Below are 23,000 nucleotides of genomic sequence, written 5' to 3' on the forward strand. Positions count from 1 at the left end.
GACACTTTGCCCTGTCGAAAAGTTAATTAACACGATGCCACGGACGCGTAAACACGTCCGGCGCACTCTGACCTGCGCCCGATGAATTGTGCAATTTCACAATTCCGCTTTTTCGAACTGTCCGTGCGCTTTCGAGATTGTTAGGCTGCTGTGAAATGACCGATTTTTCACCAACAAGCAGAACTTCTTCTAAATTAAATTGATTTGTTCAAGTGAGCACTACCGTATTCGGTAGACCCGGGGTTTTATGTGATTACGATAAAATTGAGTAAATGAAATTTAAAATGGTGGGAATATTGCAAAAATTTGACCCTTAAGCACGATCAACAGCCAGCGAGACTGCTCACAATTTTCATTAATCTCTCCTTCAATTTCGGCAATAGTAGACTATCAATAAAACATGCGTTTTTATTTTTTATTGTTAAATTAAAACTCTTGAAATCTTGCTGGAAATTCTTGGTTACTAATACGTAAAGCAAGAACAATCGAACTTGATCCTTATTCTTCTTCATTCTCGATTACATTACAGAAGATTTAAGATTGCCAATGTATTATTTTCAATGTATTGAAATACCTGAAGTAAAGAAGAACTTCCTTGCGCGTTTCTACATCCTGCAATCGATGCAGAATCAAGAAGAAAAAAAGAAGATATTCTCGAGAAGAAAATTACTAAAATGCATTATGGAACTACTTGATCGAGTCTGAACTTAAAAAAAAATTGTCATGCACATGTGAGGAGAATTATTTTCTTGTACTCAAGTTTGAGAGGAATACTTTTAAATCGTGCACGATGCATAAAATAAAAGCGTCTCAAATAAAATCATACGTCCTGAGAAGAATTGCAGAGTCAATTGATAATAGAGAGAACAAGAAAATGAGCCAATTGACTTGAAATTTAAGGGTAACTTAAAATAATCAAAAGTATCTTAAAAAATAAAAATTTGAGCAACATTAATATAAAATCATTAACGCATGCAAACAATTTTAATCAAGCAACCTATTGCATTTACTTTCTCCAACTGACCTCCAGAAAGCATAAATTAAAATCACTCTGCGGACACAGAGGTCTCCAAAAATTCTCTCGAAGACAACGACGAAGTCTTCGAAGCAAACACGCTAGCAGCAGATCACTGAATGGCCAGGAAGAAGTCTCAGACCTTTGTCCCGGGTCCAACGAACCAAACACTCGTTCCAAATTCTCCCGGAGTCGTCTCATCGTCGAAATGATCTGCTCGCGATATCGTAGCCGTTCCTTTTTCGTGGTAGCCTAGGATCGTAGGATCGCGATATCGAAAGGGGTCGCGGGATCCTCTAAAAAGCCCGGGAACAGGGCTGATCGTAACCGTGGATCCGGGGTCTCGAATTCTTGTCCCCGTTTCGAGAAGGGTTTCTGGATAATCCGAGAGAGCCGAGGCTCGAATTCACTCGCAGGGATCGTTCGGCAGTCGCGAGAACGTTTGAAAGAGGATAGGCGGAAATTGGAAGCTCCTTCGGGGGTCTGCAGGCCGGTGACTTTCGACCTTCCACGAGAACAAGGTAAACCGGTTAAAAGCCGATGCACCGAGATGCAATATCCGCGCCAGAATTCGAGATCCCGACGAGAGCCTCTCGCCGAATACCAAGCTGGTTGCTCCGACGCCATTGGAGGAGACGCCACTGCGGTGCGCGGCGAAACGATCGTTCGCTGCAATGAAATTTATAGTATTTCCTCTTACTACACTTCTGCCAACTTTATACTTAAGAATTTAAGAATTTCTTGCGCCTTAACAGAGAAACGTATACGAATAATATTAATGTAGAACAATTCCAGGCTAGACTTCACCTCAGGAAACCAGAAATTTTTAACTTTTTTCAATTTAATCCTGTAGATTTTTGCGTGAAAATGCTGAAAATCCAAGTTTCAATCCTAGGAGACCACTAGTTCAAAAGTTATATATGTTCAATTTTCAGCGTTCTTGACAAGTAAGGGCGCCGCTATGTTGGTATGGCAATTCTGTGGACTCTTCTAAATACGATATATCTTTTAATAACATTATTATTAACACTAGAATATGTTTAAACAAAGTTTGAAGACGCGTTTAGTGGAGGGTTGTCGGTCATTTTTAAATTTATTTTGGAAACTGGGGGTCTCAGGGAAAGTTTAACCGGACCGGATGATGGAGCGTTAATGTTAAATATATCGCCTTGTTGATTGACGACTTTTCCGAATGCTGTGCAGGTTTGTCGATCTCTGGGATGCGGCGAGCAGAAAAAAGGGAAGTCACGATGAAACGGAGGGGGAAAACGAAACAGACGAGATTGTTCGGGGCAACCGGTCGTTCCCCGGAGCTTAAGCTTTTACCTAATCCAATGTTTCCCTTTAACGGGATACGTCCGATTGCATCCCTCGTAAGAGGATTGATCGTTTACAGCGCGTGTGGCGAACTTCTCGGGATTCGCTCGACTGCTCTGCTTTAACCCGCTCGTCACCTATCCGCCATTTCCACGCGGTGTCCCGGTTTTGCAAATTTTCACGGTTAGGTTTAATTAGGGCCACTGGATTTCACTGGAACGCGGCGAATGTCGACCTATCCTCGTTAACGGGTTACGGATTTTTGAAACAAAAGCTTTCTGCTCCGATTGAGTGTAACGAGGTATAAATGAAAATGTAGTTCATTACTTGCTAGTGTTTATATATTCAATGGAATATAATTTTCAAGAACAGTAAATATCTATATTATTCAATCTGCTAATGTTCACAATGTCTACTTGTTACCTCTTGTGGATCAAGCAAGTATTTGTTTCTGTATACCTACAATGAAAGGGTGTAGCCCTTTAGGGAGGTCAAAAGTGCTCACAAACTTGGTGGCAAAGAAAATCTAGTTTTTCCATCATTTCTCTTATCCTCTTCAATTGAAAATTCTGAAAAAATTCAGCCATATTTCAGCTACTAGTATGCACATCTACGAATTTTTTCAGAATTTTTAATCAATGAGGTTGAGAGAAATGACCAGAAAACCTGATTTTCTTTGTCACCCCATTACTACCCCCCCCCATATCGACATATAGGGCTGAAAATTGGCACGAAGTATTTTGTTTGGATAAGCTATCGAATGACCTAATACGAATTCGATTCGATTTGGTGGCACTTTTGACCTCCTTATCAAGCTGCGCCCTCAAAACGAAACCAAAGTATTCCACAATATCTGCAAACGGAGAACATGATTTTCAAATGAGCACAACATTGTTGTTCCACTTGACAATACAGTGTATCAATCTTTAATCGAACCAGCACAGTTGCACAATTTCATAATTTTATTCAAACACACAGAACTACAACACCGTTAAACGGAAACCAATTGCCTCCAAGCATCCAGACCCGAATGGTATGTTCCGCTAAATGAGTCGTTATTGTTCCCCTGTGCAATATTTATTTTCCCCATTAGGACTCTAATTGAATTTGTAATATAACATTCTGCGCGAACACATAGAATTCCGACGTAACCGAAGAGAAATTAGTTAGCCTACGGTACTTAGCAGCAGGTAACGGGCGTGAATTTTCAAGCAAGACGTTAATCAATTACCGATTAATCTACCGATTAAACCCCCCACGGGAGCACGGATTGTTGCCAGCCGCGAGCTATCTTGCAGCGATATAAGTATTGCGATGAAAGAACATCCAGCTCGCGATAAAAAGAAGTGGAGTGCACAGCGGGACGTAGGGCAGGGGATAAAGAATCATTCATGAAATGCCTTGTAAAAGGAAAGACGTATCACGAACGTTGGCTGCGGTTTTACGATACCATTCTATCTGCATATCGCGTGCATAGGACGGCGGTATCCCGGGAATTATGCGGAGTTTACGACGAGCGGCTCGCGATGCAATAGGCATCGCGCGCCCGTAAAAACCTTGTTAAGTTGTCCAATTCCCACCTGCACGGCCTGCACGCCTGGAAAATTAATAAACTACGTTGACGAGCCTCGCAAACGACAATCGCCCCCGATTTACACGTCCCCGCTCCGGAGGGAAACTCCGACCTCAAAATTATTAGGTTGTTGCACACGAAATAAATGTTACGAAGCGTTTCGATCAAGAGGTAACGTTACAATCTTCGAGTGTAATGTACAGGGTGTAAAGCAATTATGCATAACAACTGTCATAGTTGCAATATAATTTTTTTAACACTGGGTTTACGAGACCCGTCAAAATTATTGAGATTGTGAAGATCCATCTGCTCGTGGAATTACTTAACAAATTTATTTCTTCAGGTATATATTATTTAAAAAATAGCTAAAAACTGGGATTCTTCTTATTTTTATAAAGTGATGTAAAATACTCACTTTTAGTGCTCTGTAGACCCAGTGTTAAGAAAGTTGCGGTAAAATTGGTCTTGAATTTCAAGGCCAAAAGGTCAACCCTTTTTTCATCGTATTTGCAATTAGTAGGAATTGCAGAGAAAATACTAAACGTTGTTTTGTACTTCTTTGTGCGGACCAATATTGAAAATTTAAAAACTACGTTCTGTAGGTCAGTGTCAATTATATACATTCTGAAAGTTTCATCGATCGTTGCAAATCAATAACTCGAGTGTGTTGTTTTGTAGATGGAAGAGTTGCATCATTAATTCAAGTATGGCGTTAATATTATTCGCTAATTGCATAATTTATTTACGCTAAATTGCCGACGAGATAAAATTGCTGCGTTGCCAATGGGTTGCTCTTAAAATCGTATAAATAAATATTAGCGTGCTCATCGAATGATAAATTACACGGTCAAACACGACATTAAATAAATACTCATTCTCACTTAACAGAGTGCATTTCGAGCAGCGTGCTCTAATTGCTGTGCACACCGGGTAAAAATGAGTTATATCAATATTTAAACCAGACACTAGGAACAACAGCATGTTCAGGAATGTCGTTATTCAATTAATTTCTTTTCGCGAACGTGACTATATCAATATCAATAACGATTCGTGATAAAAATAACAATAAATAATCGTACATCGATACAAATTGCAAAATCCGTCCAGTAACGAAAACCGCAGATAAAAATGCTTACATACTTAAACATATTGCACGTGCAATAAGTACAAATCGTACGAGATTAGTTTATGCATTTATGGTAAAAATCAGCTGGTATAAATATAAAATGAAACAATTCGCGAGTATTGACAGTTTCGACTTAGTAAACTATTTGAAAAAAGAAACCGGTGCATTTTTATTTTGCATAAAGATCCGCAATCTCCTGATCGTTATTGCAAACATCCAGCCTCAACGTATGCGCGTGACGCAACAATTTAGCCTCATCGGACAGCTAAATTATCGCAGCCAGCACCAGAAAATCTCGTCCAAGGAAAGCCATCGCGCGCTTAGTGCTCGGAGCTGAAATAAATTTCGTCACGCGTCGCGTGGGCGTTTTTAAATGTGCAGAATGAAGGAAAGAATGCGCAGAATTTCTCTCGGAAGCGGAAGCTGCGTGCTTGAAAGCGGGCGGCGAGCTCGCAAACGAGAAAACGTCGGTTTTATTGCGCGTCTGAAATTTCGAAGACAGATCAATAAATTGTGAGACAACGTACACGCTGGCATTCAAGCGAAAAGCCATTTCCACCGGAAGTAATGCCCCGCGCAAACACTTTTTCTGAGAGAGAGAGAGAGGAGAGGAGAGGAGAGGACAGGAGGAACGCGTTTTTTTCCGCCGGTGGCGTTTCAACGTCTTCGTCGCGTTCGATTCAATACGCTCGTCCCGCGTTCTTGTCTTTTTTCATTGAGACAAACTCGCCCACGCTGATTGTGGCCGACAAAACGAATATCAGATAAAAGTATTGTTTCATATAGCGCGGCATTGTTTGGACGACAACATCCGCGCAAGCCCGACGCAGCAAAACCAGAACGAGCCAAATTGTTCCGAACTTGAGGTGTGCGGAGCGACGCGAAACGCGGGGAACGCTTTTCCACGATTTTTTTCACGGTTTTGTCGTGGGACCTCGTTATAGAAGATATCCGGTCCGTGCACAATTATAAATCAGCTGGAATGTGACTGTCTCTCAGTCTCTCGCTGTGGCTAAAATGTGGAAGACAGAGGTAATTTTGTTTGACGTGCGAAAGCATAAAATGTTTAAAGATTTTTCGTTTGCTCGGGGAAATTGGTTTTAGCGATAGGTACTGATCCGTGAACAATTATAAATCAATTGAAATTGTTCAAGAACTCATGAAGGAATATTAAACAAAGGATTCACCATTAAAGTAACTGAAAAACATATATTTAAAACAAATAATCCAAGTAATTACAAAGTAAACCAAAAGGGTGTCAAAATCTCAAAATTGCAATCCAAGCAATAACAAAGGCATTCAATGAAATGTCTCACGAAGTGTTTAATTAATTCCAAAATAACCGTGGACCTACCGTTACGAAAATAAAAAACTCAAAAATACTTGGGGAATCCAAACAATTACGAAACCGATCAAAAGGGGTGTCAAATTCTTTTTGAAAATCGCAATAACGTAAGCATTCAGTGAAACGTCTCACGAAGTATTGAAACAGTTCCAAAATAACCGTGGACTTGCCGCTACGAAAATAAAAAGCTCAAAAATACTTGGGGAATCCAAAGAATTCGAGAACCGCAAAAATGGGTGTCAAATTCTATCTCAAAATTACGCTCTCGCATACAGCCCCGAAAGAATCCAATAACCCGACGAGCGAACAAAACAACCCCCAAATAGACATCTCTCAATATTTCGAAAGCTTGTCTAACACGTGTTCGCGCAAAAACCGAAACAATAGCTTCATTCGGAAGCGAGTTTCTCGCGCGGCGATCGCAGTTTCCATTTTCCATGTGGGAGGGCGGGGGTGGTATTGTGTCTATCAATAACCGGGGGGAATTCAGAAAACGCGGAAAACACGGTGCACGAAAAGGCACCGAAGCGGGGATCGAAACGATGCGGCGCGTCGACTCGGTCGGCGGCCAATCGTACGAAGATTAATGTTCAAATTGAAAACGTTTCTCGAATCCCCAAGCGAAATCGGACTTTAATCGGCCGAACCTGACCCCCCTTCGCTCCGCATCCTCGAAAAGAGAGAAAGAGAGAGAGAGAGAGAGAGAGAGAGAGAGAGAGAGAGAGAGAGAGACCGACAGAAAGGGAAAAAGAGAGGACGGAACGTTCGGCCGTTGGTAAACAGAAAATCATCCGAGCATGGTTTACACACTGGCTCGGATCGCGTGTAGGGAATACGGCTCGCGTTCTCCGCTCGCGTTTTCCGCTTGCGTTTTGCGGGGGTGGATGTCGATTCGTCGCGTGACAGCTCGTGCATCCGGCTGACGGGCATTCATCGGCGCTGCGTTGGAAATTTTCAATCGGGAACTGGTAGGGCATTGTGCGAGCCCTCGATCTTACGGGGCGCATTATTCGGAGTTTTGACGAACTGTGGCGAGCGGATTAAAGCCCGCCTCGGGTCAAAAATGAAGGCGTGAACGCGATTGAATGGACTGGAAAATATTGGGAAACAATGGAAGACTCCGGCCACCGCCGCGCGATTTCGATTCGACCAAGCTGGAAGAGAAGAGAGGGGGGAGGGGGAGAGAACGCGCCGGAACCATTTAACCGGGCACCGTATCGTTTTTATCCGGGAAAACGATGGGGCGAAGGAAGAACGTAATGGCGATTGGTGTCCGTGGACTCCTCTCGATCGACCGATCCACTGGGTGGTCCACACTGTTTCGGATTTTGCTTCAGCTTTTGAATCGAACAGCTGTCTCGTTTAATCCACAGATGACGCACCTTATTTACAACCGGGTTAACCCTTTGCACTCGACGCTATTTTAACTCCAGAAAAGAAACATTTCTTCCGATCTAGAATTTTTTCCTTCTATTTATTCTTCTTCGTGTTACACATACAAAAATGGTGCAATTTGCTCGTACAATACTGATGTGTTTAGTGATTTATTAAATACAAACAAATTTAATAATGTAGAAAATATTTTGCCATTCGAGTCCTAAGGGTTAACTGTTCCAGTCAATAATCCAAGACCAGTCAGCCATCTTAATACATCTACCGGCGATTATTTCATAATCTTTTATAGTCCAGTGACTTCCTCGCGTTGAAACTTCGATTTTTCGCATTTTCTCGCCAAGATCTACAGAATTGTACAAAAACAAGTTGAAAACTTTTGGTCCGAGAAGGTGAAGTTTAACCCACATTTATTCTGCATATTCCGATAAAATATACACACGATTCAACAGCTGGTGACACACATAATTTTCATTCCTCGTAGGTTTTACGAGCTTGACAAAGAAAATTTATCCTAAGGAAGTACGTTTTTGTCATCAACGTGTATTAACGTCGACAGTTCGACAACTACAGAAACATACTGCAAAGATGCTTCAGTATTCGGGCAGAAAATAGAGAAACGTCAGGTTACATCGACCGTGTGTTTCGCTACGGCTACGCACACCTGGTCGTAAGATCCTACTCGTAAAAATGACGCAAGTTCTTCTTCCGTATCAACTTTTTCCACCCGTTGCAGGCACAACCCCGCTGCGGGGAACATTGTAACAGAGTTGTACCGCTTTGTGGGCCATTCGTGGTGGCATGCAAAGAAAAAAGGGGGAGGGGGAGAGGGAGAGAGAGAGAGAGAGAGGGAAAGGAAACAAAAAGGGGGCCGTGTTCTCGCGACGTCGACTTTTATGGGATTACAGCGTCGTTCACCTTTGCCCGGGGACCTGTACGCATACCGCACCGAAAAACGCCGGCCGCGGAATAGAATATAATTCGCATAGGGAATTCGTGGAGTTATAACAGACCCCCGGAAAATGGAGGTAACGTGTCCGCTGTAATAGATGTCTGTTAACTTGAACGATTACCCCTTACGCGTCGACTTCGCGCGAGATGCGCCGAAGTAATCTAAAAAGCGACTTTTCGAGTCGCCTTCGAAATTGTATGCCTCTGCCTTCAAAATTGTGCAATATCGTTCTATTTGGCAAGCCCACGATGACACGAAAATTGAATAGTTTAAAATCCTCGGGATTTAAAAACCTCGTTTAAATCCCCAGACCGACAGCATTGTCAAGTTATTAATTTCTGTAGCGACTCATTAGACTATCAACTTCATCCGGAAGGTACACTTCAAACTTCTTAACTTTTTAACCAAAGGGTGCCTGAACCTCTATAAAAATTCTGTAAAATTATTTACCGTCCTGCGAAGCGAATTTAAAAGTAATCTGAGGGTATAAGGAACGATAAATAATTTTTCCTCGAAAAACCACCCCTGTTAAATGGAACCAGCTTGCTGAAGAAATAAATACCTTCAAACGAGAACTTTCAAGCGAAGTCGCTCATGAATCGCTGCAGAAATGAATAACTTGATAAGCTTACAATTTTTTACTTCCCTTCTTTTCAAGGGGGTTAGGAAAAAACCTTGGACCCAGTAATTTTCTAAAATGTCACAGCAGAAAAATTACTGTAAGCAGTAAAATATATGTACTTTCAAAGACTGTACTCGTTTAAAAAGAAACTCAATGCATTTCTTTAAAAAAAATTCCTAAACGCCAAGTTTCTTCTCAGATCGTTAACACGCAGTCCTAGGTTCCGAAGGGCCGATTAAAATCGTAGGGCTTTGGTTGCCAGTCGCCGGATAAGAAATTCGCGATGGTGGCCGCTGGCTAGACCGCGAAATGGGCGTTTTTCGCGAAAAAGTTTCGCCTGGCCACCGGTTTCTGCATTTCGACCGCAGGTACCTACGCGGAACACGGGTAGGCCATTTAGCTCGCTAAGTGGTTAGGGGTTGGCGGCGTGTCGAAAATGCGGTACACGCTATGGAGATTGCGGAGAATTTGTCGCGTCACTGTCCTCCGCCCCCTCCCCCCTTCTACCCGTTTACCACCCCCGCAACCATCCCTTTTTGGCGTGTTTTACAGCGTGGCGCTCGCGAACATTACGGAGTTCCCGGAAACTTATTAATAGTAGCTCAGGCTGCTCTAAGACACAAGTTTCTTAATCGGCAACGGAAGAGATTAAACTTATTAACAGGTACATTACGGTCTGATCCAACTAACAAACACCTTCGAGCCTGAAGTTACCAATTAGTAAGTTTCGACTCACAATTATCTTAAACTTCCTCGCCGACCGAACGCGGAATTCGCGAACATTGAGGGTGGAACACGTTATCGGTGGTATCCGATGTCTCGATTCGTTGTTAGCGATGTTTCACCAGAGAGAATGTTGTTAAAACCCGCAGAAAATTTTTACAAAAATTATTAATCCTTTTGATACAGCTCCGAAAGTGATACTGTAGATCTATTTTCATATGATTTTATATGAGGAACCCCAAGGAGCCCCGAGATAAAGTGTCTTTCAACTTATTAATTAGGTTAATTGGTGGAACGAATTCAGTGTTATCCCCTCGCACTGCAAGTGCGAACAGAAGCTTCCAATTTCATATGTTATTAATTTTCGAAACAAAATTCTGTTTCATTCTTGTCGTTATATACCAATGTTGCAAATCGTAGTGCAAGGGGTTAGCATTGTTGTTAATATTGCCTATTAATACAAAATAAATTCATGGGATACAGAATAATTAATTTTTCTTTTTTTCAAGTTAAAGTCGATCGTATTAAATCAAACAATTCGCGTATAAGATTCATTTCTTTCTTCGATTGGTGTTAAATTGAAATCCTGTGAGAACGGGATGTATTGCACTTTTTCTTGCAAACGTAATCGAATTATAAGATTGCCAGGCCACTGGCACGTTCGTTCCACGAGCATGTTCCTGTTCGCGTCTGGAAAGGTTTTGCGGATGCACCCGGGACGCGTCGCGCAGCTCTGCTCGGCCTAACGATGATCCGGCCGACACGGTGCAGCAGATGCAGTTCGCCGAGGCTCGAATCCGCGACCAACGCAGCCGGCATACATAATTCCGCGATTGTTATTGCAGGAAATCGCTGTATTCAGAATGTGTCTCGCACGGAAACCCCGGGTGTACCCGGGCACGCTGCACGCCGGAAGGTCGCTATTTATGCGAGCCGTTAACAGCGCTCGGCCATCTACATCTGCTACCTGATCCGCGAAACGCGGACAACGTTTCGCGAACCTTTGTGACAGTCGGAGGAAATCCGCCCGAAACAATCCTTTTTCGCGTTAGCCGTATTCTTGGCAATTTCTCTGCGCACGCCGACGCAGAAGAAACTACCCCCGAACATTGCCTGCGTTCAACCGGAATTATTATTATCAACCCCTCGCCCTGTAGTATCTGATCAATCTAGTTCATTTCTGAGTAAAAAAAAATTTATATTGTACCTGCGAGCATCCTAAATCGAGATTATAGCACAGACTTTGACAAATAATTGAAGTATCTCATATTGTTTAAGGGTCAATGTTTTCTTTATAAGATCTAGGAAACTTAGGAAAATATTAACGAAGAAATTGCCTGAAAGTATTGAGAAAATTAAAGAGAAAAAATCATTTGGAACAACCTAGTGTGTAGAACACTGTACGCAGCAGAGACGAGTATAAGGAGATCGAGCAGAACGGATGGTAATGGCGTCGAACGACAAAGAACCGAGGAACGCGAGCATAGTGAATCGCGCGTTTCCGGTATATGAAAGCCGGACGCCGCGCAGACGGGAGCTCGGAGCTGGAATCATCGACAGCGTCGCCGCGGGTGACTATTTAACTGATCCTCTTGATAGGATGTTTCCTTGCGAAATTATTAGCAGCGGATCGGTGCTGCCCGTTCGGCGACCGGAAACGCGTGTTAAAACAACGCAGCCAGTCTCCCCCGTTCTCTTCCGGCAACGTAGCCGATCCCCGACGACCGTCGACTAATTAACGTTTTAATTAGGGGAGGCTAAAGCGCAACGCGACAGCTGAAAATATCAGCCACTTACCCCCACCCCCTCTCGCACACATTATAATCACTAATAAGTTGGAACGCTACGCTCCCCTTCCACGGCCCCTTTAATTATCCGCTCCTCGCGCGAGTACATTTAGCCCTCTGCGTTCGGAAGCGTGTAGCTTGCATAATTTTAAATACTTCGTGTTGAGAAAAACATATTATGTGCTCCGGGCAATAGCAACTATGTGTGCGAAAAATCTGTGCGAGACATTATTTCAATTTCTTCTTAAAAATTGCGAAATTAAAGACAATTTTTCAGTTTTCTGGACAAGGTAGCGCAGCTCGTTCGATTTTTAATATTTCGGGTTGAGAAAAATATGTCATGTGGTCGAAGTAGTAGTGAAGATATGTGCAAAAAATCTTTGCGAAATAGCATTTCGATTCCTTAAAAAAAAATCCGAAATTGAAGACAATTTATAGAATAATAGACGCAGGTGCTTTTATGTATGTGAAATTAGAAAAAGACAAGTTAGCGCAGTTTCAAGTATTTTGGCTTGAAAGAAATATGTCCTATACTCGAAGTTCTAGTAAATGTATGTGCAAAAAAATCTACACAGAATAGTGTCCCACTTCTTAAACAGAAAATGCGAAAGGAGCACTGCAAAGCGACACTATGGACGGGAATAACTTCTTAATTTTCGCAAGAGCAGCACGACGAAAGTGGAGCGTTGTCTCCGAGATTCGCCGATGATGCAAGGGGACAGATAAGGATTGACGTTATCATTAAGATAACAGGAAGATTATTAAATCGCAGCTGCGTTTCGACGGCGTTTCGGCTCGTTATAATTAAAAGACTGAGAGCCCAGGACATCGTAATGACAGTTTCCTCGGCTCTCCTTAATATTTCCCGCTTCGATGACGATAACGAAGGCAGATAAGAATGAAGCGAACGGAGGATGAGAATGGGCGGAAGGGGGGGTGGGGGCGGTAGAGAAGAAAAAGGAAAATACTTTAAAAGAACTAGACAGTGCTCTTCTTACGGGGACAGGTTCATTACCGTTTGAATCGTCGCATCGATCGCGATAATTGAATGCGGCCAACCCCCTGGCCCGAGCTCTCTTTCTTTTTCTGTCACGAAAAAATACACCCCCGGACCGCGTTGCGTAATTAAATACAAATTAAAATGCAGAATTTTTCATTTGGACGTTCTATTAAAGGAAAATATGCCCGCGCGTGCTCACGGATGCACGCGAGGCGGCATCGCATTCTTGCGCCGGCTATTTTCGTAGGATATTTCATTCATGAAAATTTTTCTTCTGCTGTGTTCTCGGAAATGTCTCCATTAACTCTTCCATCGCGCTGGAATTATATTGGAAAAACAGCACTTCTGTTCGCCATATTTTCCTTCGTCGTGAGCCGTGCGCAATATGGCCGCTGTATTTTTATCCAGAAACCCTCGGTTGACTTTGTTTCGTTCGTTCAGTACGATAAACAGATCCTTCGTCCAAACGTATTTGGCAATATTTATTTCCGGCATAGTCTCCATTAACATTTTTAAAACGGACAACGTTTGCCATATTCTCCTTTCCAAACGAACAGTGTCCAATATTGCCGCTTGCACAGCTGTATTTTTATCCGAAATCTCTCGAAATTCGTTTCACTCGTTCAGAACGATCAACAGACCCTCCATTCAAGTGTATTTAAGAATATTTATTTCCTGCGTCAATAAACGTTCAATATTATCTTGCAAACATATCGAGCACACCTTAATAATATTTGTCACGGTCCTCCAAACATCAGTGTTTAATTTCTGTTAACAAATAATTTGATTCAATAACACGTAGATGTTTATCGTACGTTTCAATAACAGTAGCCTTACGGGAAATAATGGAAACTGTTGAATCTTTTAATTTGTCCCAAAGAAACTGAGATAAGTCAATTTTTCCAAAATTTTCATTGCACATCGTCTAGTACAAACTAATCCAGCTTGAGCAGAAAATCCGAAGTCTGGTCCATTTAAAAAAAGTTTATTCTGATTTAAAGCGTGTGCCATCGATTATGTGACTTACTGTATATCGGGGCAGTACTGTTATTTGACTGGTGCTGTAGCCTAGACGACCGCGTTGAAAAACACGAGCGATGCTCGGAGGCGAAAAATTTCGTCGTTCGCACGACTAACGAATTTTCATCTGCGTTGTTTTGTTGCAGGGTCGTGTCGCAGCGACACGAGGGGCACGGATAACGAACGCGGAGCAACGATGACGCCGGAACGATGGAGGAGACGGTCCCGCGTCGCGACGCAACACGCCCTCCGGCTGATCCTGCAGATTCTACTGATACAGAATTTCGCCGTTGCTCAGATAGCCGAGTGCCCGCCCCCGGAGACCATTCCCGGCTGTCCCTGTTACAATTTCGAGAACGGTCTTTTCCTAGAATGCGCTGGCGCCACGGAAGAGACCCTGAGGACCACGCTGCAACGAGTCATAAGCACAGGCGGTGAGTGCAACCGGCGATGCAACGCGGCCGACGTAACGCTGCGGTCATACCGAACGCACTTTTCCATCTCGCGCGACACATACTGGCCGCCTACCCCTGTTCCAATCTGTTCTTCATACAAACGAACCGTCCTTGGCATAATTTCGGTCAGACCTAAATCAATCCTCAAAATTCACAGTTGTCGGGTCTTGAGGGTAAAAATCAATGCTTCTCCCTCTTTTATGTCAGTTAGTACAGTGAATTCCCGATATATGTCAACAACACGGGTCCTGCAAGCGTAGTGTATCGTCCAGGAGACATACCCGAGCCGTGTTATGTTTGCCGAAACCTCTCGAGCTTCGTGCCCCCTCACGGTAGTGGGGATAATTCCGCGACGTTTATCATCCAGGCCTTGGCGACATATATAGAGAAATCACTGTATTCCGTTGACATTGTAGAATTATAATGTATTACTTAATACATATACTGTCAGCTCTGAAAAATTAAACGAGATCAAGTAATCTAGTAATTGTAATAAAAGTGAAAATAAGAATAAAAATTGTCGTTTTAGCGTGTCCACCCACGTTTCGCCTAACGTGTCGGTCGATCACTGATTCTGCAACTAGAAATTCAGTTCAAATTCTGGTTAAAATTACTGCCGGAAACGCAGTCCAGATCTAAGAAATTCCAAAGAAGCGATTCGAAAATGGCAGGCACAAGCGTGCCGTTCTGTGATCCCGTATTTTCGAGCAGCACTCAATTTTCAATCAAAGCCCACGGCACGGTTCTATCGGCGTCCACTCTTAGGGGGATCACGATGCAATCGTCCGAAATCGTACGTCGTGGTTAGCATTAAGAAAGCTTCTCCGTGGAATGCATTATGTTTTATGCCGGCCGTAAAGCAGACGACGTGATTCGTCTGGCCGCGGGTCGACGCAGCGAAATCGAAACTCCGCGTTATCGTGGCTTAATGAAATTAATGGCTGGTGCCTTTACGACCGTTTTCCAGGAGCGGGCACGATGGTGCAGTCGTTGAACGTTTACGAGCTGGACAAGACCGTGGAGATATTGAAAGACAGTTGCTTCCCGCCGGACTCTCAGATCAGACACCTGCAGATCTCGCACTCGTCGTTGCGCGAGATAAACGAGAACGCGTTCCGCAATCTGAACTACAGTTTGGAATCGTTGGCGTTGGTGTCCGGCCGGCTGCCCGAAGTGCCGCAGATGTCGTTGGCGAACCTACCGATGTTGGCCGGCTTGGACCTCGAGGCGAATCTGATACAGGAGCTGACGTCCTACTGCTTCTACGGTCTGAAACTGCTGAAGCTGACCCTGAAAGGCAACCAGATATCGACGATCTCCGAGTACGCGTTCGCCGGCTTGGAGAAAACGTTGAGCGACTTGAACCTGGCCGAGAACAAGCTGAGCATGTTCCCCATGACACCTCTGCGAAGGCTAGAAAGCCTGAGTTTGCTCACCCTAGCCTGGAACGAGATTTCAGAGCTGCCGGACGACAAGTACAGCCAGCTGAGGTCGTTGACGATACTGGACCTGAGCAGCAACAACTTCGAGAAGCTGCCCGAGGATTGCTTCAGACCCTGCCCGGTTTTGCAAACGCTGTTCGTTTATTATAATTCAATCGAGACCATTCACAAGGACGCGTTCATCTCCCTGAAGGATCTAGAGTACATCGACCTCAGCCGGAACAAGATCGTGTTCCTGGACGTGGCGACGTTCAGGACGAACAAACGTCTGAGCAACATCGAGCTCAGCCACAACCACATCCACAACATCGGCGGTGTGTTCGCCAGGCTGCCGAAGCTACGTGAACTCTACTTAGCCGAGAACAACATCCTCGAGATCCCGAGCGAAGCGTTCATCGACAGCGGGAGCCTGGCAGTCGTCGATCTGCAGCAGAACGCTATCAGAAGAATCGACGGGAAGGGCCTGGCTAGCCTGACGCAGCTGGCGCAGTTGCACCTCAGCAACAATTACATCGAGAAGGTGCCCAAGGAGTTCCTCGAGCACTGCGTAAACCTGACCTCGTTGTCTCTGGACGGCAACAAGATCCGCCATCTGGAACCCGACACCTTCGCCAAGCTGCAACAGCTGAGGGAGCTAAGGTTGCAGGACAATCGCATCAGCGAGGTGAAACGCGGGGTGTTCTCACCGCTGCCGTCCTTGTTGGAGCTTCACCTGCAGAACAACGCGATCACGAACATGGAGACCGGCGCCCTAAAGACCCTGAACAACCTCCAACACGTTAACCTCCAAGGCAACCAGCTGACGATGCTGGGGGACGTCTTCCAGCTATCCGGCTCGGAGTCTTCTTCCGGAGGAAGCTCCCTGGTGTCCATCCAGCTGGACAGCAACGGCTTAGCCGTGTTGCACAACGATTCCCTGAGGGGTCAAGCTTCTGTCAGGATCATGTGGCTAGGGCACAACAGACTGACCTACCTCCAGGCACCTTTGTTCAGAGACCTGCTGCTGGTAGAACGACTGTACTTGACCAACAACACCATCTCCAGGATAGAGGACGGCGCTTTCCAGCCGATGCAGGCGCTCAAGTACCTCGAGCTCAGCATGAACAAGCTCAGCCACATCACCGCCAAGACATTCTCCGAGCTGCACGAGCTGGAGGAGCTCTATCTCCAGGACAACGGGCTGGAGAGGCTAGACCCCTACGCTCTGACCGCTCTCAAGAAGCTGAGAGTACTCGATCTGGCTAACAATCACCTGACAGTCCTGCAGAACTCGATCTTCCAGGAGGGCCTGCCCATCAGGATTCTGAACCTGAAGAACTGTTCTATCAAGATCATAGAGAGCGGCGCTTTCCGCGGCCTGAGCAACTTAACCGACCTCAATCTGGACGACAATCTGCTCACAGCCTCCGCGTTGCGGGCTTTGTCTATTTCTGGACTTCGCAAGCTGGCAGCGTCCGGCAACAACTTCAGCGAGATCACGGAGAACAGTCTGGAAGGGCTGCTGTCGCTGCAGGAGCTTCTGCTGGACGACGCTCAGATCGTCCAGCTGCCCAAGGACATCTTCCTGCTGAACTTGTACCTGGTGAAGGTGAATCTCACCAGAAATCGGCTGAGGACCCTACCTCCGGAGATATTCTACAGGCTGAAGTCGCTGAGGGAGATCAGGATGGACCACAACAAGTTCCAGAACATCTCCTACGCGGCACTGTCCAACGCTCTCAATCTGGAGATCCTCACGTTGTCGAATAACGAGATCGCGAACGTGGACGTGGCCAGTTTCGCCAGTCTGGAGTACCTGAAGGAGCTGGACCTGAGCCACAATCGCATCGAGAAGATGTCCGGCTTCGCCATGGCCAATCTCTCGCGTCTGGTGTCCGTGGATCTCAGCCACAACAACCTGAACGCCCTGCCGGCGAACTTCTTCGTTCACTCGTCCATGCTGCGCAGGGTGGACCTGTCCGAGAACAAGTTCAGACAGATCCCGGCTGTCGGATTGTCAGGCAAGAATCTTCCCAGTCTGACCTGGCTGTACCTGACCAAGAACCCGTTGAAGAGAATCCGAGATCCTCCTTCGGGCGACACGTACCCTATCTTGCAAGAGGTTCATATCTCCGGGACAAATCTGAGCATCGTCACGTCCCAGGACTTCGAGGCTTTCCCAGCCCTGTTGCACCTGTATCTGGACCAGAACAAAATCGTTAGGGTCTCGCCAAGTGCCTTCAGGGACCTGCCCAACCTGCTGACCCTGCATCTAGGAATGAACAGTCTGGAGAACAGCTTGCCGAAGGAGAGGCTCCAAGGCATGACGCAACTCAGGATTCTAAATCTGACGCATAACCGCTTGAAGGAGCTCGAGGAGTTCCCTCCAGATCTCAAGTCCCTGCAGATTCTGGATCTGTCGTACAATCAGATTGGCATCGTCGACAAGGTTACGTTCAAGAACCTGGTCAGCCTGGTGGAGCTGCACCTGTACGGTAATTTTATCAAGGCGATCTTCAGCGACGCGTTCAAGTCCCTGAAGAAGTTGCGCGTGCTTGACCTCAGCAGGAATTATCTGGAGAACCTGCCGCTGAATGTCTTTCGACCCCTGGAGACCCAGATACGGAGCCTGCGCGCCGAAGGTAAGTATTTAGGGGTGATTTTAGGGGAGAGTAGCTAAATTTCGAGATCTTATTTAATTCGATCGAATTTATAAATTATTAGATTCGGTCAAACATGTATTCCAATTTTCTCCACTAGAATAATGTAATTAACAGAATGTATATGGTCATGGAGACACTAATTGTGTACGAAGTAGTTCACTGAAATTGGAATCGAGAGCTCCATTGATAATTCCACCTAAAACCAGATAAAAATCTAATTGTACCCCCTACGTACAATAACCGTTATTTTGACAATTTGTGACAAATGAACAGAAATAGAGCATTCGAATTATATTAATAACAAAAAAAAAAAAATTAAGGATATTTCACACATTGGTACATGTACCCAAATTTTTGGTGGGTAGTGTAGCCGAACGAAATTATCCTAAGCTCAGCTAAAAAGCTAGCAAAATGGAAACAATTTCAACCATGAGTCAGGATCTGTCTCATTGAGTAAAATACTTCAATTTTTACAGCGCACACAATCATTATGCCAGCAGTTTCAGCGGCGAATGTTTGATTAAAAACTGCCGGAATGGTGGAAAATCCGGAATCCAGCTGCCAGGGCGTTTAGCACGAACGTGCTGCGCGATGTTCGTACATTGTACCGCTGTCACGAGTCTGTTTCGTCGGAAAATACGTCGAAACGGTGCGAGGACGGGTTCCTGCATGGTTTCCATTAAATTTGAAAATCTTTTAGGGCCGATTAGGAGCAGCAGCTGCTGGCCTGGAGTTACGCTTCCGTCCGAGGATGGGGGGTGGGGGCTAGTTTGTAGACTTGAGAGCGGTGAGAGAGAGAGGGTTGGAAGGGAGAGGGAGAGAGAGGATGAGACGGAATGGCGGAGCGTGTTTGATTGTCCCGATGTTGAGTATCGATTCGGGACGATTGTACGTGACCAGCGATATGATTGGATTTCCAGCAGTAGTAACTCCATTTGGATCGATAGCTCCGATACGTATACTGTTATTCTCTCTGGCTCGCGTGCCCCTTGAATAAAAGCCGCGCAATGAAACATTGATACTGCATCAATCAAACCGCCCTGTCCCCCTTTTCGCTGCGTTTTGCACCGCTTCAAACTGATATCCTCGATTCCTTTGCCAATTTATTAGCCGACGCTGCGCGTCTTCGTCGCGGAAGTACAAAGTACCTCTGACACGGCACCGTTGTCGAATCCTAACCTGATCCACCGCGAATGCTAATTTTGAGAATAATGCGGACACTTCTTCTCGACTCCAATTCGACAGGAAATTAGTTCGTACACAATTGATGTCTGCGCGAACATTTACGTTCTGACAATTACAGTGACTTCTCGATATATGTCAACAACACGGGTCTTGTATCGTGCAGGAGACGTACCCAGCCGTGTTATGTTTACACTCCTCGGTTTCCGAGGCCTCTCGAGCCCCGCGGCCCCTCACGGGTATACCCAGCGGTAGTGGGGATAATTCCGCGACGTTTATCTTCCAGGCCTTGGCGACATATATAGAGAAATCACTGTACATTATTCTAGTGGGAAAATTATCAAATAAGCTCTATTGGTAAGGTAACATAAGAAGCACTATAACAAAACACATTCAGCAAATCTTAAAAATAATTTTTCAAGCTTTCTAATTATTATTTTCTCAAGCTTCTTGCATACGAGCAGGAAAATTCAGTAGTAAAATCCACCAGAACAGAATCGCAAGTGCGATGTTGGATTTAGGAGTCTTAGCGTGTTAAAGAGCAGAGCAAGGTGTAAGCGGACCGATTCGGCCCTTGTTCGCAGAGAATCCGTTGCACTGCGACTGCGAGTCGCAAGAACTCTGGGAATGGTTGAGAGACCATCAGAAGCTAGTTAGCGGAGTGGGTGGTGGCCGTGGTCGCCGAAGAAACGGCGTCGGGGTCGAGAATGTCGAGGGTGGCCTGCTAAGATGCGATCAACCGCAGGAGCTTCGAGGTCAGGTTTTCGTCGATCTCGATCCGCACGCTTTCTGCTCGACCCCGCTTGTGCTGAAGCTCGCGATCCAAGACATCCAGCCGTTCTCCGTCCTCGTCTCCTGGCAAAGCAGAAACCACTCCGGGCTATACGGTTACCAGGTGGCCTATCACTCTCTGGGCACTGTCGACCAGGTGGGTAACCCCTAATGAAAGTATGAACCAACGCTCGACCTTAGATCATCGTTAGTTCGTTACTACAGATCTCGACCATAGCCTCGTGACCACCGGTTTGTCCACCTGAAGCGCATTACGATGATTAACACCCTAACGACGCTAGCCATGCAACCCCCTGGTTCCATTCTTTTTGCTGACGGGTCTGAATTAGGCTCTCAGTTGTTCTTAGAAAATCAGGATAGACGCTAGAATTTCTTGCTTTCATTTGAATTTCTTGATTCATTTGAACTTTATGAAAGGGTGAACGTACCTTATTGTAACTTTTATTTAGTAGTCAGCCATCTTATAAACTATTATACGTTTGAACGAGTACATTTCTAATTTATAGCTTCGCGTCCTTGTGTGAACAATTTATAAAACACTATATTAATAATAGCAACACTTAAGGTACCCCACTAGGTGGATAGCGCATTATAAAATCGACAACACAACCGCAGAAAGCATGTTCTTTGGCAACACATTATTGCCTAAAGGCAATGTTTTTCCGAAGCGATATCAAATATACGTATCATCATTATTTGTATTATAACGGCCGCAGCGGAGCCGCTCGTTAAAGACGAAACAGACGAGAAATGCTCGGAATACGCAAAAATAAATTTCCATAAACAAACGTACGTTCGGGAACGTAGATCCGTCGACGATAAAACGTGTGTTCACCAAATAATGATCGTTAACATTCGCAAAAGAACTGACCCGGAAAAACATTAGCCAGACCTTATAGCCGTAGTTGTCCGTCGACATTTTCCATTGACTCGGACTATCGATTGGTTCGCAGGTTCGATGGACGAGGCTCGACCCGAAGGATCGTTCGGTGAAGCTGACGAAGCTGGCGTCGGACACGATGTACCTGATTTGCGTGCTGGGTCTGGGTAGCTGGAGCACGCCAATCCCGGAGGACATCGGTGCCTGGCAATCGAACGAGTCCCACGACGACGTGATCGAGGGCTCGCCCCTGCCCCGGATGGCCAACTCTAGGACCGGCCGGTGTACAGAGGTCAGAACCCTGGACGCCCCAGACTCCATCGTGGGGGACGGCACACTGAGCGACAGAGGAGGCTGGGCGACGATCCTGACGAGGCGGCTGGGTCTGATAGTGGGCAGCTGCATGGGGTTCGTGGTGTTCGTGGTGCTGATCTCCGTGCTGGGCTACATGAAGATGAAGAAGCAGCGATCGACGGAGAAACGGGACCAGCCGCTGTCCTCGAACCCGCAGGCGTACATGTCCTACAGGCATTTCTCGCTGCAGAGCGGTGACAGGGCGGACAACGCCTGTCCGAGCTTCATCAGCAACATCGGCACCACGCCTCTGAACTCGTAGCATAGGCCGAAGGAGTTCCGCAAAGAGACTGATCGCTGCGGCATCGAGATGAACAGCGTCCCCAATTGCGAGGGGATCTTCGGCTAGCCTATGGGAGAATGATCCAACCTGGCCAGGATCGGTGACGCGTGTCGCTCCCGATAAAAGGACTGTTTTTTCCGTTTGTTGAAGTAGCTAGGACGATTCGAGGCTGGCCGTCTCCGAGCGTTCGATTAAGACAAGTGCCAAAATTCACGGGACGAGAGACCTGGCAACGACGCGGCGAGAGACGCGGCAACGTCGCCCGAAGATGTCGCCACCGTCGCGCGCTAGTTTTTGCTAGGGGAAAAACTGGAGCGTGTTATTGCTCATTCACAGTAGGGACAAGCGATCCGTCGAGTGGGCGCACTCGAGACGTTCGACGAATGATCGCCTGATTGACCGTAGACTTTTACCGAGGACCCTCCGACCAGCCACGAGAACCGAACAACGACGCGAGCGACCCCATTTTTGGAACATTCGAATCTCTCCTACGAAGACTGATTTTTTAACGACCGTTCTCTCTCGTCCCCCTTACAATTTTACACCTCGCTCTCCTGAGACCCCTGCCCGCCACGCTCTCTTCCAGTTCATCGTTTCGACGTTCGTATTCTATGTAACGCGGGGGATTTTTTGTATATATGATGGCGCACGGGACGAAAAACTGCCGCGACTTAATGACGTTCAACCGTCATCGCTCCTGAACACCCAGCCGGATAACACGACCGGTGTACTTATCTGTTCCCTTCCTCCCACGAGGCTGCGCAAGCAATATTACAGTTTACTCGTAATCGGTAGTCCGAGAGAGAGGGAATGAAAACGGGGGGAGGGAGGGGGGGTTAAAAGTCGAAAGAATCGATCGGCACGCCGGTAAACGTTCGAAAACTATGGTCTTCCAGAAGACCACGTTTCTTTGATCCTCTAGCCAACCGATCTGTAAGCGACGGTGAGATCCGGACGCTGAACCGGTCGTCGATCGTCGTTTTGCGATTGGATGGCTGTTTTTTGAAAAACAAAACGACGATCGTACCGCGGAATCTTCTCGAATTGCGACTGATGTTAACGCGCGTGAACTCCTGCCAAGTAAACGAGAACAGAGGA

General features: G+C 45.7%; 1 protein-coding gene across 1 annotated transcript in view; it reads left to right on the forward strand.

The window, feature by feature from the left end:
* The window catches only part of LOC143354441 (uncharacterized), a 139,694-nt gene extending 117,457 nt beyond the window's left edge, over positions 1-22,237 (forward strand). The window contains exons 4-7 of the mRNA XM_076788523.1: positions 14,019-14,306; positions 15,295-18,390; positions 20,178-20,521; positions 21,339-22,237. Of these exons, the coding sequence (XP_076644638.1) occupies positions 14,019-14,306; positions 15,295-18,390; positions 20,178-20,521; positions 21,339-21,881 (4,271 nt within the window). The 3' untranslated portion in view covers positions 21,882-22,237. The remainder of the gene's footprint in view (positions 1-14,018; positions 14,307-15,294; positions 18,391-20,177; positions 20,522-21,338) is intronic.
* Positions 22,238-23,000: the final 763 nt, after the last annotated feature.

This window comes from Halictus rubicundus, chromosome 5 (assembly GCF_050948215.1).
Source record: "Halictus rubicundus isolate RS-2024b chromosome 5, iyHalRubi1_principal, whole genome shotgun sequence".
In the NCBI taxonomy this organism is placed as follows: domain Eukaryota; kingdom Metazoa; phylum Arthropoda; class Insecta; order Hymenoptera; family Halictidae; genus Halictus; species Halictus rubicundus.